The 16,177-nt window shown below is 39.0% G+C and overlaps 1 protein-coding gene across 1 annotated transcript in view; it reads right to left on the reverse strand.

Annotated features, from left to right (window-relative positions):
- Window positions 1-1,822: 1,822 nt before the first annotated feature.
- LOC128644157 (gastrula zinc finger protein XlCGF26.1-like) overlaps window positions 1,823-16,177 on the reverse strand; it is a 29,880-nt gene continuing 15,525 nt past the window's right edge. The window contains exons 2-3 of the mRNA XM_053696864.1: window positions 4,587-4,702; window positions 1,823-4,041 (exon numbers count right to left, since the gene is read on the reverse strand). Of these exons, the coding sequence (XP_053552839.1) occupies window positions 1,960-3,756 (1,797 nt within the window). The 5' untranslated portion in view covers window positions 3,757-4,041; window positions 4,587-4,702 and the 3' untranslated portion in view covers window positions 1,823-1,959. The remainder of the gene's footprint in view (window positions 4,042-4,586; window positions 4,703-16,177) is intronic.

Below are 16,177 nucleotides of genomic sequence, written 5' to 3' on the forward strand. Positions count from 1 at the left end.
TGGGTCTAGATCAATGCTTTGGGATGTCTTCTAAACATAAATATATACATGTCAAGGGATATTCATGGATTCCTGAAAGATATCAGTGTTCCAATGTAACTAGCGCTAATTTTGAAAAAAAGTGGTTTGGAAATAGCAAAGTGCTACTTGTATTTATGGCCCTATAACTTGCAAAAAAAGCAAAGAACATGTAAACATTGGGTATTTCTAAACTTGGGACAAAATTTAGAAACTATTTAGCATGGGTGTTTTTTGGTGGTTGTAGATGTGTAACAGATTTTGGGGGTAAAAGTTAGAAAAAGTGTGTTTTTTTCCATTTTTTCCTCATATTTTATCATTTTTTTTTTAGTAAATGATAAGATATGATGAAAATAATAGTATCTTTAGAAAGTCCATTTAATGACGAGAAAAACGGTATATAATATGTGTGGGTACAGCAAACAAGTAAGAGGAAAATTACAGCTAAACGCAAACACTGCAGAAATTTAAAAATAGCCATTGTCATTAAGGGTAAGAAAATTGAAAAATGGTCCGGTCATTAAGGGGTTAAAGAGTAATCCTAGGTGAACTCAGGAGCGTGCACGTATCTTCAGACAGCAGAGTTTGCAAGAACATTTATAGCAATGTAATACATAGTTACAAACGCTGCTGCACAGAGTGGTAAATACACGTGCACGCCCCAAAGCTCATATAATATCAGCCTCCTATGTTTACTCTTTAACTAAGGAAACCAAAAGAACAAAACAAATCAGATAATAGAAGGGAATTGCAAAGTTAGGTGAAATTGCTGCTCTATCTGAATTATCAGCGTTTAATTTTCACTGTCAGATTTTTCTTCTGTATTTGATGATGTTTTTCAAATTATTCTGTGATATTGTGTTTTTAATTATACAAAAAAAATACTGGTCTGGATTCTAATCACTTTTTATTTTCATGAAAAAACATTACATATAATTATATAGTAAAAAGCAGCACTACATGATATATGCACACAATGGTATAAATATACCTAACACTTGTGCTCTTGATACAAAGGGATTTATCAGACATATAATGTTCCCTTTATATATACAGTATATGCTATTATTAGTTCTTGTGGCTTCTAACTAACATGAAAACATCTAACAGACATAATATCAAGTTACAGAACATGACACACATATTACATACCCAGTATACATGTAGGTTATAGTAGCCATTTAAATTAAACTGATTATGATCACGTATGTACCAGTTACTGATATTGTGTCTCATGAAATAAAATCAGTTTCCCATCAGTAATTCCTCTGGTATATAACATGTACGACGCTAAACATCTATTGCTATAAGAAAATGTTTATCCACATGATGTGCACATTAAATATATCTCGCAGATGTCAATCATTTGAGACTGATGTTCTTGTTTATATAATTATCTAACACTCTATTCATATAAATACTCTTTATTCTGTAAATATAATCATTTTCTCCCCTATGTAAAACAAACGTACAACTCCTAACACTAGCATATTAATAAACAAAACTGGGGGTGCTTTGGTGTTGAATGGTTGTGTAAACTGGTCAGTATGAGGACAGATCTGTATATTCCTGTGTGGTGTTTGGATTCTATCGCATTGATATGAGAGAAACTGAGGTGCACATATATAGAGGAACAAAGGACAGCAGGAGAGCTCTTCCAATCTGGGGCTTTTATAACTGGGATTAGAAAGTATTATTTACAATAGGATCCTTTTTGATGCTTCTATTTCGAGAGTTTGTCCTCCTTAGGATAATTTAAAAAAAGGTTTGTACACACTGTATATAAGTTTATTTGTGTGTAAATATTTGGTGTTTTGTGATACCCGATTTCAATAAAAACCTTTTTTCCAATTTCTAAACATGTGAAAGGTTTCTTTCCTTGTAAATCCTTTCATGTTTTCTCATATTACTCATTTGTGTAAAACATTTTCCACACTCTGTTCATGTGAAAAGTTTTACCCCTGTGTGAATCCTTTCATGCCTTTTCAGATGACCCTTTACTGCAAAACATTTCCCACACTCTCTACATGTGAACGGCTTTGCTCCTGTGTGAATCCTTTCATGAGTATTCAGACTACTCTTTACTGTAAAACATTTCCCACACTCTGTGCATGTGAAAGGATGTTCTCCTGTGTGACTCCTTTCATGAGTTTTCAGCTCACTCTGTTGTGTAAAACTTTTTCCACACTCTGTACATGTGAACGGCTTTTCTCCTGTGTGAATCCTTTCATGAGTTTTCAGATGACTCTTTACTGTAAAACATTTCCCACACTCTGTACATGTGAACGGCTTTTCTCCTGTGTGAATCCTTTCATGAGTTTTCAGACTACTTATATTTGTAAAACATTTTTCACACTCTGTACATGTGAATGGCTTTACTCCTGTGTGAATCCATTCATGCTTTTTCAGATGATCCATTTGTGTAAAACATTTCCCACACTCTGTACATGTGAATGGCTTTTCTCCTGTGTGAATCCTTTCATGAGTTTTCAGACTACTTATTTTTGTAAAACATTTTCCACACTCTGTACATGTGAAAGGCTTTTCCCCTGTGTGAATCCTTTCATGAGTTTTCAGACTACTTATTCGTGTAAAACATTTTCCACACTCTGTACATGTGAAAGGCTTTTCCCCTGTGTGAATCCTTTCATGAGTTTGAAGCTCACTCTTTTGTGTAAAACTTTTTCCACACTCTGTACATGTGAAAGGCTTTTCCCCTGTGTGAATCCTTTCATGAGTTTTCAGCTCACTCTTTTGTGTAAAACTTTTTCCACACTCTGTACATGTGAAAGGCTTTTCCCCTGTGTGAATTCTTTCATGAGTTTTCAGCTCACTCTTTCGTGTAAAACGTTTTCCACACTCTGTACATGTGAAAGGCTTTTCCCCTGTGTGAATTCTTTCATGAGTTTGCAGCTCACTCTTTTGTGTAAAACTTTTTCCACACTCTGTACATGTGAAAGGCTTTTCCCCTGTGTGAATCATTTCATGAGTTTGCAGCTCACTCTTTTGTGTAAAACTTTTTCCACACTCTGTACATGTGAAAGGCTTTTCCCCTGTGTGAATTCTTTCATGAGTTTTCAGCTCACTCTTTTGTGTAAAACTTTTTCCACACTCTGTACATGTGAAAGGCTTTTCTCCTGTGTGAATCCTTTCATGCTTTTTCAGATGACTCTGTAAAGTAAAACTTTTTCCACACTCTGTACATTTGAAAGGCTTTTCCCCTGTGTGAATTCTTTCATGAGTTTGCAGCTCACTCTTTTGTGTAAAACTTTTTCCACACTCTGTACATGTGAAAGGCTTTTCCCCTGTGTGAATCATTTCATGAGTTTGCAGCTCACTCTTTTGTGTAAAACTTTTTCCACACTCTGTACATGTGAAAGGCTTTTCCCCTGTGTGAATCATTTCATGAGTTTGCAGCTCACTCTTTTGTGTAAAACTTTTTCCACACTCTGTACATGTGAAAGGCTTTTCTCCTGTGTGAATCCTTTCATGCTTTTTCAGATGACTCTGTAAAGTAAAACTTTTTCCACACTCTGTACATTTGAAAGGCTTTTCCCCTGTATGAATCCTTTCATGAGTTTTCAGCTCACTCTTTCGTGTAAAACATTTGCTGCACTCGGTACATGTGAGTGGTTTCTCTCCTGTGTGTATTTTGTGGGGTTCTAGTAGACGAGACTTCCATCTAAAGCTTTTCTCACATTCTGTAGATTTGAAAGGTTTCTCCTTTGTATGAATCATTTGGTTAGACTTAAGACTTTTCCCTTCTTTAATATGTTTTGAAAACTCAGTAAATGTTTGTGGTTTATCCTCTGGGATAATAATTTCACTAGATAAGGCATAAATGTTGTCCTCTTGTTTGATGACTAAATTACTCTCTGTACATAATGATTGCTGCCAAGTTCCTGCCAATTCACCATTGTCTGTTAATATCTGCGGTATTGGTGGCTAAGATTTTTGGAGTTTGCTGTATCATTCTGATGCTTTCTTTAGTGAAGGATGGATATGAACTATTCACGTGTTTGTCTACATAAAAAGAAATGGAATAAAGAAAAATAAGACTGTTTATTCATTATAATATAATCCATCTCAATAAAAAAAAAAATTTTATACTCAAAAATGCCAACTGTTTTGTATTATTAAATGTATTTACCTGTAAATCACAAATTAAAAAGGATGACATAGAATGTAAACATTACTACATCATAGTAACCTAAATGACTGAGTTGTGGGTGTTACACACATGGGAACAAGGTAGGCATAAGTGCAGTTATGGATGTTCCATGAGCGAGGTCAGGGCAGGGGAAGGTGGAGTTGTCGGTGTTCTGAGTAATGAACCAGGTCAGGGGGTGAGGTTAGGCAGTTGTTGGACATGGTATGTCTAAAAGGACAGAGGGGGGAGTAGTATTTTTTACCCTCCTCCTCAGCCCAATGGAGTTTGCTCCATCTTTATAACGTCACTGACACAAATGTACTTAAAGATGCAGATATAAATATAATAGTTTATATTTGTTTAATGCGTGATCTATTTTCCCAGTAATTAAAGTCAGCATAATATCTATTTTACTCACCTAACACATATGAGTTCATGCTGATAACAGGCTCCAATGTCTGTGCTCAGGAAGAAGGTTCCCTTATTCACTCCAGTTACATCAATACCTGATATCTCTCAGTGCTCTGGCCGTGTCTGTAAAAAGTATATTAAAATGGTTAAGACAGATTATAATAAATAATGGTTCTGATTAACTGTACGTATGGTATAATTACATTACATGTGATACAGATCAGCTGATTAGGTTATTACATATGTGCTATTGATTCAGCACAAGCATTTAGTATGGTTAACTATGTGGGTGTTATAATTGCCCCTTAAATATGAATCTTCCCAGAGCTATACAACATAATGGTAGAAAATCTATTTAAGTGGGACCATATCACAACTTTATAAATATATTATAATCTTTGTTTTCTATCATTTATATGAAACAATATTTTCTCCTGAAATAAATGTTTAAAATCAGTTGTTTAAATATAAGTTAAATTGGATACTGCAGTATTGGTAATGTACTTCCTACTAATTCTCACTGTTTTGTCATGTGCTCCACCCCCAGTCCTTTAACTTCTCTTGGTCATGGTCAATACTGAGTTGTCTTAAATCACACTGCAAGATAGGCACTAAAATGTTCATTTCAATTGTTATCTTGGATAGAGTTAAGAAAAGAAACATTTTTTGTTTACAAGGAATGATAATATAATGAGATGTGTTCTTTTGGCAAATTCAGTCCATTTAAAAAGGACCATAACATATAGAATTACAAAATCAACAGAGGCATAATAAAACTACAATGCAATAAAACCTACTTCTCTTTTTAAAGTCATAGTAAATTGTTTTCTGATAAATGTAGTTCTGCACCTGTACCATGTGACAGCTATCAGCCAATAACAGACACATATTTGTATATAATGTGAACTCCTGCATATGCTAAGTAAGAGCCGGTGCCTCAGGTCATTTAAAAGGCTGTGTACAATTTAATAATGGAAATAAATTAAACAGCAAACAGTTATTTTTTTATTAAAATTGTTTTTTATTTAATATTTCAAGAATGAACACAACATGAATAACATTGCCACATAACATTTGTGGAATGTAGTTAAAGTAAAATATAAATACAAATTACAGTCACTGTTGATAACATAAATTAGAGGCACTATAATCAGCATAGCCGTCTGACCGTAAAGAAATGAAGGCTAATTCTAAAGAGGGGGAAAAGTAGGAGAGGAAATAAGGGGGGGAGGGGGAGCTGGGGGAGATGAGAAGAAGGTTTTGTGTCACAGGTACTTTTTAGGTTATATTGTTGTTTTCTGGTCCCATATAAATATGATGTCGAAGATAAAATCAGCTTTACCTTGAAAGCAGTAGTGGAGTTTTTCCAAAGAGAGAACATGATCACTTCCTTTAGCCACATTTGTAAGGTGGGTGTTGTCGCTTTTTTCCAAAATGTAGGTATTAAATCTCTTGGCGCAATTTATCATTCATTGTAACAATTTGATATGATAGAGACAAGAGATTTGGGGGAGGTCATTGAGGAGTATTATGGAAGGGCGAAGTTTGAGTGTTGTGCCTAATATTGAGTTAATGTGTAAGGTGATGTTTTCCCAAAATGTTTTTATCTGAGGGTAATGCCACCAGATATGGGAGAGTGCCTATTTCACTGCAATGTCGCCAACACAGTGAGGAGGCACCAGTGAAGATACTGTGGAGTCGGTGGGGTGTGAGGTACAATCTTGATAGAATTTTGCAGTTAAAGGGACAGTAAACCTTAAAAATAATGTTATATAATTCTGCACATAGTGCAGAATTATATAACATTATTTAGGTGCTATAGCCATAAACGCCTTTTTTACCTTTTAATTTGCTAAAAATATGGCGCTTTTACAGACCCGCTCTCTGCTGAGCGGGTCTGTTATTTTTAGTCAGCGCATCGGGCCAGCTGTATAGTCACAGCCCGGCCCGACCGCGCCATAAGACTAAGTGCAGCTCGCTCCTGTGACAGGAGCGAGCTGCACTTAGTGCTATGGCGCGGTCGGGCTGGGCTGTGACTATACAGCTGGGCCGATGCGCTGACTAAAAATAACAGACCCGCTCAGCAGAGAGCGGGTCTGTAAAAGCGCCATATTTTTAGCAAATTAAAAGGTAAAAAAGGCGTTTATGGCTATAGCACCTAAATAATGTTATATAATTCTGCACTATGTACAGAATTATATAACATTATTTTTAAGGTTTACTGTCCCTTTAAGTTCTACAATGATTGGGGAGATGGATGCTTTCTAATTCAATTTAAAGATTTTGCTTCATTGCTCTTCCGTAAATATTTCTTGCAGTTCATTTTCCCACTTAGTTATGTATAGGGGTTTATGTGTTGGGAAGAAGCCTCTAAGCATACTAAAAATAAATACATAAGGATTCAAATGGTGTGTTAAGTCTAACGAAATTTAGCTTATGTGGATTTATTTGGATTGCGTGACAAATTTGAAGATATGCAAACCATTTGTGAAAAGGTGTTCCTATATGTTGTAAGTCATTTTGCATTCTGAAATATCCGTCTTTGAACAGTGAAGATATTGGTAGTTGTTGTAATTAATCGGTTATAGAGATTGTTTGTGTCAATTCAAGCTGGAGGAACAATGGGTGTCCCTAGAGTGGGGTGAGAGGGGATATTTGGCTTGAGATTGTGTGATTTAATTGGATGGTTTTGTCCCATGTTTTGAGTGTGCTTGCTACATAGTAGTCGGTGGTGCATATTGTTGGTCTGTATCTTTTAGGGATAAAACACATCTCGCCCCAAAGAAGGAACATTGGGGAGCACTACTTCTAGTTGGACGCATGACTTAAAAGGGTTGTTATGATTCCATGCAGCAATACGTGCTAGATGGGTAGCCCTAAAGTAGTCAGGTTGGGAATTCCTAGGCCGCCATCTTCCCTGTTTAGGTATAAGGTCTGTTTTGCTACTCTTGGTTGATGGTATGACCATATAAATGTTTCCATTTTTTTCTGTTGTGTTGTCAAATAGTGAGAGTGTAGATCAAGTGGGAGTACTTGAAATAGATAAAGGTATTTTGGGATGATTGTCATTTTTACAGCATTTACATGACTTCTGGATATCAGTTTGTAATGGAAGATAATTTAAATTGAATAGCTCTGGTGTAATATTGATGCCTAGATAGCGTATAGGAGTTGGAGATTGAGAATAGGGTGTTTGAAGTTATATATGTGGTTTTGTCTGTCGTCAGGTTAATGGGTAGGAGGGATGATTTGTCCATGTTGATGGAAAAGTTAGAGATCACTTTATATGTATCAAGTTCTTTTAGGAGAGTGGGGATGGATGTGCTTGGGGAGCCTATGGTGAAGATGTCATCTGCATACAGTAGGCATTTTTGTTCTATGGGGCCAAATTTCAGTCCTTTGATGTTTTGATTACATCAGATATGTGTAGCAAAAGTCTCAATCATAAGGGCAAATAGGAGGGGTGATAGGGGCAACACTGTCGGGTACCGTTTTTAATAGAAAATTCATCCGAAGTTTAGTCATTAGAGCGGATTACAGCAGTAGGGTTAGTGTATAGGGCCTTTATTCTTGTAATTAATTTGGTAGAGAACCCGAATTTCGACAAGATGGACCACATGAACTCCCAGTCCACCCTGTCAAACGCCTTCTCAGCATCCGTAGAGAGCAAAATAATTAAGTTTTCCTATTATTGGAGTAATGTAGAGTTTGAAGTACACAAATGGAATTGTCTTTGGCTTCTCTGCTCTGGATAAAGCCCACCTGGTCAGTATGGATGAGGCATGGTAGGACTTTATTTATACGAGTGGCTAGAATCTTAGCAAATAGTTTTATATCTATGTTCAATAGGGATATTGGACTATAGTTACCTACTTGATCGGGCATTTGCCTGGTTTTGGGATCACCGATATGGTGGCCTCCAAGAGGTGTTGGGAGAGAATACCAGTCTGGTCTATCAATTGGAATAGAGTAAAGCATTTCGGGCTTAATTCTGTTTTAAGGAGATGGTAGAATTTGGGGATGAAGCCATCTAGGCCTGGGGCTTTCCCGGGTGGGAGGGATTTTATAGCCATTAGAATCTCTTGTATATGGAATGGTTGGTCCAAGGTGGAGAAGTCTTCTGCTGTAAGGGATGGGAGGTTAATATGGGCTAGATAATCTGTAATCAGATTTGTTTTAGAATTGCGATTCTAAATTGTATATTGATGTGTAGTATTAAGTAAAGTTCTGTAGTATGGCTCTACTATTGAAAGAGGTGCGTCCCCTAGGGTGCGTCCCGAATGGCTTTTTTTTTTTTTTTTTTTTTGAGGGATCTAGCTAGCATTGGACCCATTTTATTTTTTTTAACAAAAAACTTTGCTTTCATTGTGAGGGAGCACAAATGCACATTTTTAATTATATAATTATTTAAAGTGTCTCTGTCCCGCTTTTGAGGGGAAGTCGGATTAAGTTTATGTGCCAGTTTGGATTGCATAAGTTTAGAGGTAAGAGTATTATATTGTGCAGTTCTTTGTTGACGTTGTCTCTTCGCGTGTTTGATGAGTTCCCCCCATATATAGCATTTGTATGTTTCCCAATTGTTGGAGTTAGAAATGTCGAGGGGATTATTAAAGAAAAGAATTCAACTGTTCACTCCTTGATGTCAGTAAGGATGAGTGGGTCTGAAAATATAAGATCATTGAGCCTCCAGCTTGGACGGCTAAGTGGTATAGAGGACCAAGGGAAAGTGTTAATCACTGTGCTGTGGTCTGTCCATACCGTATGTGTTATCTTAGAATCTTTTAAGTTAGATAGTGTAGTTTGGTCACAAAGTATGTAGTCAAGGCAGGAGTAGGAGTTTTGTGGATGTGAGAAGAAGGTGTAGTCCCAAGAAGTGGGATGCGTAATCTGCCAGGTGTCATATAGTGGAAGGGTTTGGAGAGCATGCCAGTTAGTCTTTGTTCGTATATTTCCCATATAAGATTTCCCTGTGGATGTATCTATTGCTGGGTTGAGTGGAAAGTTCAAGTCTCCTCCTATAATAGTCGGGCCTTTAGCATTATCTATTAGTTGGTTAAGTGCCTTACGAAAAAAGGTGGGTGTGGGTTGGTTGGGGGCGTATATATTAGCTATTGTGGGGGGTCTACCATATAGTAAGCTCACGATTATTAGAACTCTACCGTCAGTGTCAGAATATTTATTTAGTAGTTTAAAGGAGGTGCCTTTTCTGATGGAGATACCCATACCATTATAAAGTACTGGTCATAGTAATATGTAGACAGTTTGGGTTCATTGGTTTTTCTAAAGTGTGTTTCTTGGTTTAAAAGGAAGTCAATTCACTTTTTATAGAAGTCATGGAAGGCAATTGACCTCTTTTCTGGGAATAAGAACCCTTTGACATTTTGCGTTGCTATTGTAAAAGTTTTAAGTGTTACGTGTTTACTGATTTATTTGCGTGTGTGGGAGGTATTACTATGGGGATCAGATATGACCAGAGAGCAAAACCTTAATATGTGTGGTTCTATCAAAGCAGAAGTGTCGTATGTACCAGATAAATATTGAAGTTGGCTAAAGGGAAGGGAGGGGTAAGGGGAAGAAGTGTTAGAATAAAGTTAAAGAAGGTGAGGAATAAGAATAGAATTAGGCTTAGTAATCTACTTTACTGGGGAGAAGGGGGCTAGATATGGTATGTTGAAACCCACCACCGGTGGATATGAATTATTGCATGGTAACAAAGTTGGGTGGGGAAACAGGTTATAGTACACCAAGGAAGTTTAGTGACCTGGTTCAAGTATATTGAAAAAAGGGGGACAAGGGTATTTATACTCTAATGAATGGCATAGCATGAGACAAAAGATAAATAAAATACAAAAACCTCAGTAATCCTGACATTTAAATATTGTAAGGACTACAAACATGTGTTTGAGAGCACAATTGGAAACTGCATTACTATGTCAAATCAACATTAATAACAACATGAACAATGTTAAGCAACGCTGAATAATATTTCATTATCATAGTAGGTAATAGTTATCAACATTAAGAATGAAAGAATGGGGGGGGGCGGAGCCAGCTATGGTCGGAGCAAGACGCACATGCTAGGTGCTCTCCCTATCTAAAGCCCTATACCTGCACAAAGTGCCGGCAAATCACCTTTAAGTATATACCTTTATTACCCAAACCCTACACACCTGACTAGAGTGAAGATACAGGCAGTTGCACACTTAGAGGCGTTTTTTTTTCCTACCACAGTCTACGCTACTGAAGCCGGACCGGGCCAACGCTACAGGCTTAGTCAGAGAGGTTGATTCCCAGAGACCCTTTCACCTGGAGGTGCTGCTCGACCCAGACTGCTTGATCCTGGCATAAGTCCTAAAGCCCAATCATCAGACACCGGTGCGGAGACAAAAGGGCGCGAACAACGGCCATCTTGCGCCTCTGCACCCACTGTAAGCAGTGATCGGCTGTACATGGGTCCTATACACCTAAGTTGCCCTAGTGCCTGGGGTTTCCACCCCCAGTACCTCAAAAATTTCTAAGAAGACTAGTGGAGTGCAGAGGGGATATCCAGAGCACCGGACATACCTGAGTGAGTAGCGTTGCAGTTTTATAGGGCCCTGTGGGGGTCTGCCTAACCCAAGTGGCCTGGGGGGAAAATCTATAAAATATAGAAAAGCCACACAGTCGCTTTATTTTTTGAACTGCTTTTATAGTACACAATAAGCCTCATATTACATTAACACTGATCAATCGCCTGGGTGGGGTTGTCTGTACCCTGCGGGAACCTTCTGCCTCCAACAGACATAATTTTGGTCACTTTGTCAAAGACAGCTAGCCCTTTGTGTACAAACCTACACTAGCATACAAGACTGTGCACATTTGACTCTTCAAGCAGCATCTGAAATAAATTCTTTTACTCCTACAGTTCACGATTCTGCAGGGCACACTAGATGAACTGGAATCCTTGTGTACAAGTTGTGGTGTTTTAAGCTGCTGCGCCAGCATTATAGTCTTTGGGCCTTGAGCCCAAAGTGGAGTGTATATATGCAATGTTTGTTTAATAACGCTATTGCTTTTTCCCTGTAGGTTCAGTTGCATAACACTATTTATAGTGACCCTGCATACTAACTCTATTGTAGGGGTTAGATTTCCTTTACTTATTAGGTGTTAGCAACTGTAAACTGAGGTGGGTCAATCTCTCACTGCATTTCTAACCATCTATTTTTTGCAGGTCATCACTGCAACAGTTATTTGTGCTGCAATATAGTTAAGTGTGTACCAATTAAGGCAGATCTATACTGGTTAACCTATTGGGCTCTATACTTCAGGCCCTGCACCTACAGTTAGGGACTGGAGTTCTTTCTGACCAGATACTAGAAATTGTGGAATACTGATTTCATCTGGGACACGTTTAAACATATAGCACAAATTCTCTCCATAGGTGTAAGTGGGCCCTCTCCTCCCCTTTCCCGTCAGGCCAGTTCTGACGGGTCATATCCCTTTCCCTTTTCCCCACACCGTCCTATGGTGACAACTCCCCTGGGAGAGGGCAGCAAAGAAAAAGTAAAGAGAAAAGGGAAAAAAAGAGAGGATACAATTTAAAAAAAAAAAAAGGGAAAAAAAAAAAAAAAGGAAAAAAAAAAAAAAAGTTAAGGGAAATCAAAAGCGCTATTGTTAAACCTTTGGTGGACGGGGGTGTTCCCCCCCCCCGTATGGGGGACCTATATTCAGTGTATCTAATCCTGTGTCCTATAAGTGCGTCAGTTCATAAAATGTCAGTTTAAGAAGGGCCCTATGTGCCCCCCCTACGCATCACTTAAGTAAGATAACAGCAAACCAAGTATTGCAGTGGCTATAGTAACGGTGAAGGTCTCAAGTGTTATGTTGCAGCAAGCAAAGAAAAAACAAAAGGGCAACTTGGGGCCGAAGAAAACTGTGATGGACCACTTCCACCCAAGGGGACAAAGGGATTCCGTCAGATCAGAAGATGAACATTCTATTACCTCAGACATACCAGATGACCATTTGGAGAGCAGATCCTCCTCTCTCATTACTCCAAGTAGAAGCAAGGGGGATGCCCCGACCTTACCACTGGAGTCTATCCAACGTATGTTCGAGAATCAGAACCAGACTCTCACTAGAAGGTTTGACAAACTGGAGAGATCGTTTGAGGACCTGAGACGTGATATCTCTTCTATCAGTGAAAGAACGGATACCATTGAAAGGAAGCAGGAAGACCTCATGGTGGACCATGCTAACTGGGTGGGCCAAACGCAAAGCCTGACAGACCAAGTGTCCTCATTAGAGGCGAAAGTCGCGGATCTAGAGGATAGATCTAGGCGGAATAATGTAAGATTAAGAGGAATTCCTGAGTCGGTTCTTCCGCAGGATCTGGAGGAGTATGCTCACCGCCTTTTCCAGTCGATCCTGGGGCCCACAGCTGGAGACATGAATAGAATAGACAGAATCCATCGGACGGCGAGACCTAGAAATCTCCCCCCTGGTAAACCTAGAGACACTATAGCCCGCTTGCACTATTACTCATACAAAGACAAACTGATGAGAGCAATGCAATTCAGAGAGGTCTCGCTGTTTCCAGATCTGTCCTATTATACCTTGGCCCAAAGGAGAAGCTACGCAGAGGTCACCAGAGTTCTAAGAAACAACCAGATCAGATATAGGTGGGGTTTTCCAACCAAATTGATAGCCACTAAAGATGGAGCTCAACATATCATTCTAACCCCCCAACAAGGTCAAGAGCTTATTCGGACGTGGCAGTTGCCGCGGCAAGATAGGTCCCCGCCAGCCTCCCCGAGGAGGCTCCCGATGGATCAGAACGGGCCAGCCTGCCAGCACAGACGGAGTCCAGAATTAAGGGTGAATGCCCAGGAATGGAACCCAGGAAGCCCATAACACTGAGACTGAATCACTGCTTTTATAGGCCTGACTAGCCTTCAACCCTCTCATGGTCCTTTCTCCAGAAGCCATCATATACATGCCTAAGAGAGCTCTGGGGGGGTCCAGAAAAACTTAGGACCTGAACTTAAATTAAATTTTCCACCTCTACTTAATAATTGTCATAAGGTCCACTATTGTTTGGCCACTGTGAGTGCATCTGGTGTCATAGCTAGGAGCCCCACTTAGGCTGACTGTATGAGTAACCATGTGAAGGGTTCATGACATTTGTATCAATGAATATCTTCCTGTCTCACGAGTAATGATGGTTAATTTCACAAAATAGCTCATGAGGTTGATTTTATGTAGAGCTCATAAGGATACAATGGGCCACTGCTTTCTTTTCACTGTTCATTTAGTGTCATACCTGTGGGCCCCACTTGGGCTGACGGTACGAGTAACCATCATGAAATTTGTATCAATGAATATCTTCCTGTTCCACAAGTAATGATGGTTAACTACACAAAATAGATCATAAGGTTGATTTTATGTAGAGCTCATAAAGATACAATGGGCCACTGCTTTCTTTTTACTGTTCTATATATGTTTGCATTTTTGCTAATGTTGTCTTGTTACATTTTTAAAGTAAATTACAGGTTTGGGGGGGGGGGGGGTGAGGGTCTGGTGCTGGCTCCGCCCCTCCTCATTTACTCACTCATCATTCACTTTTCAACGCTTTCTCCCATATTTCATCATTTTCTCATTTCATCTCATCCCATTTAATCCTCACTTATTCTTGTTTCATCTCATTCATTCTCACCCCTTTCCGTCCCCCCTCCCCATGCTGCATCATCCTATCCTGTTACTCCCTATCTCACCAATGTAAAAATTCTCTTGTGTTTGTCATACCCTCTAAACCTAGAGGCTCCAGAGCTGACTATAGATAGGGGTAACATTTACATGCACTGGCTGACCCACTCTCCATTATTATACATTTTACTTCACCCCATTAATCATTAATAGATAGGCTATTCTTACCCTGCGATTAAGGGACTTTAGCCCCACACATATACCCCCAGTAGGGGTAGCTATCTTCCACTATCCAAAGGCAACAGGGGCTTTCTATTGAGTCTACACTCTCTCTAATATCTCTTCTTTCCCCCCACCCCCCTCCCTCTTTTTTTTTTTTTTTTTTTCTTTTTCCCCTCCTCTCCACCTCCCTATTGAGACCTGACCATGAGGGTATGTACCCTAAATACCAAGGGTTTGAACTCCCCAACTAAGAGGAGTCTGGCGCTCAAATTCTTACTAAAACATAGGGTTGATGTGGCTTTCCTCCAAGAAACCCATTGGACTGAAGACGCTGTAGATAGATTCAAACCAAAGAGATTCCCAGTTAACGTTTCATCCACATTCCACAAAAAAGCTAGGGGAGTGACGATTTTGATAGGTGTAAGGGTTAAACGTGACCTCTCTGTCCCTTTAAGCCTTTTGCCTATTTAAGGCACCACCCACTAAGAATCAGTGCTGTTTTATTGAGTTCTAATGCTCATTGCTGTGTACTCAGACCGCTACAGAGTTTTATGCTCTATACTTTTGGAAATCATCCTATACTACACTTCTACTTGGAATTCTAAAGTTGCTCACTAACCTGTATAGTAGATTCTATACTTTCTGGATTATTGTTTCAGGTGCTGCTTCACATCTTCCTAAAACAACCTGTGTGTGACCGGCACTCGATAGCCGTGACGTCATCAGAGGCAGACGTCTTCATCTCTCCCTGCCTGTCAGCTCTAACCGGCTCTCCACGCTACTGTTTGTTTTAACTCACGGTTCCATACTGAGTTAAATATACTAAACGAAACAAGGGGAACATATCTACTCCGGAACATTACTCACAGGTCTGATTAACTTTATCTACTCCAATTTCTTATACTGTGAATTATCGTCTGAACTATCAAGTTTCCTCAATATACAGTTTAGCCTATATATTCACCTGTTACATTTGCCACATTATAGTTTGTGTGATATATCCAATATTTCATTGCTCAACTATAACGCCTTGGCATATATAAAAGTACTAGGTATTACTTTAAAATCCTTTACTGGAATACTTAGCCAACAACAAAACCCTTATCAATCTCATAGGATTACTGTTGTCATTGACATATTTAAACAGTACCTAACAGATTATTACATAATAAAGCAGCCAAATAAGAGATTCATTAAGGGTTTGTTTTGGCCGAAGTTTTCATTAAAACAGAATATCACTATAACTTAATCTCACCATGGAACAGGATCCTATTGGTGAAAGAGTTCAAGTATTGTCTGATAGGCTCGATGCCTTGTCAGGTTCTTTTCATGAGCTACAAGTAGAAAACCAGGCCCTAAAAGCCTGTCTTCGAGAGGTATTGGCCCCTAAGCCGAGCCCCTCAGAACAAACACCTGAGCCCTTGGTCTCCCCTCGTGAGAAATTCTTTGGAGACAGAGCCCACTTCAGATAATTCAGGAATTCCTGTTTATTGTTATTTGACTTAAAACCACGTACATACCCCACAGAAAGGGTCAGAGTCTTAACGGTCATTTCTTATCTAAGGGGTGAGCCCAGGGCTTGGGCTGACTCATTCTATGAGAACCAAGACCCTGTCTTAGGATCTCTTTCAAGTTTTTTCAACCAGATGGCAGCACTTTATGATGACCCCTTCAAACAGGTTTCTGACGAAA

The sequence above is a fragment of the Bombina bombina genome, unplaced genomic scaffold (assembly GCF_027579735.1).
Source record: "Bombina bombina isolate aBomBom1 unplaced genomic scaffold, aBomBom1.pri scaffold_893, whole genome shotgun sequence".
Taxonomy (NCBI): Eukaryota; Metazoa; Chordata; class Amphibia; order Anura; family Bombinatoridae; genus Bombina; species Bombina bombina.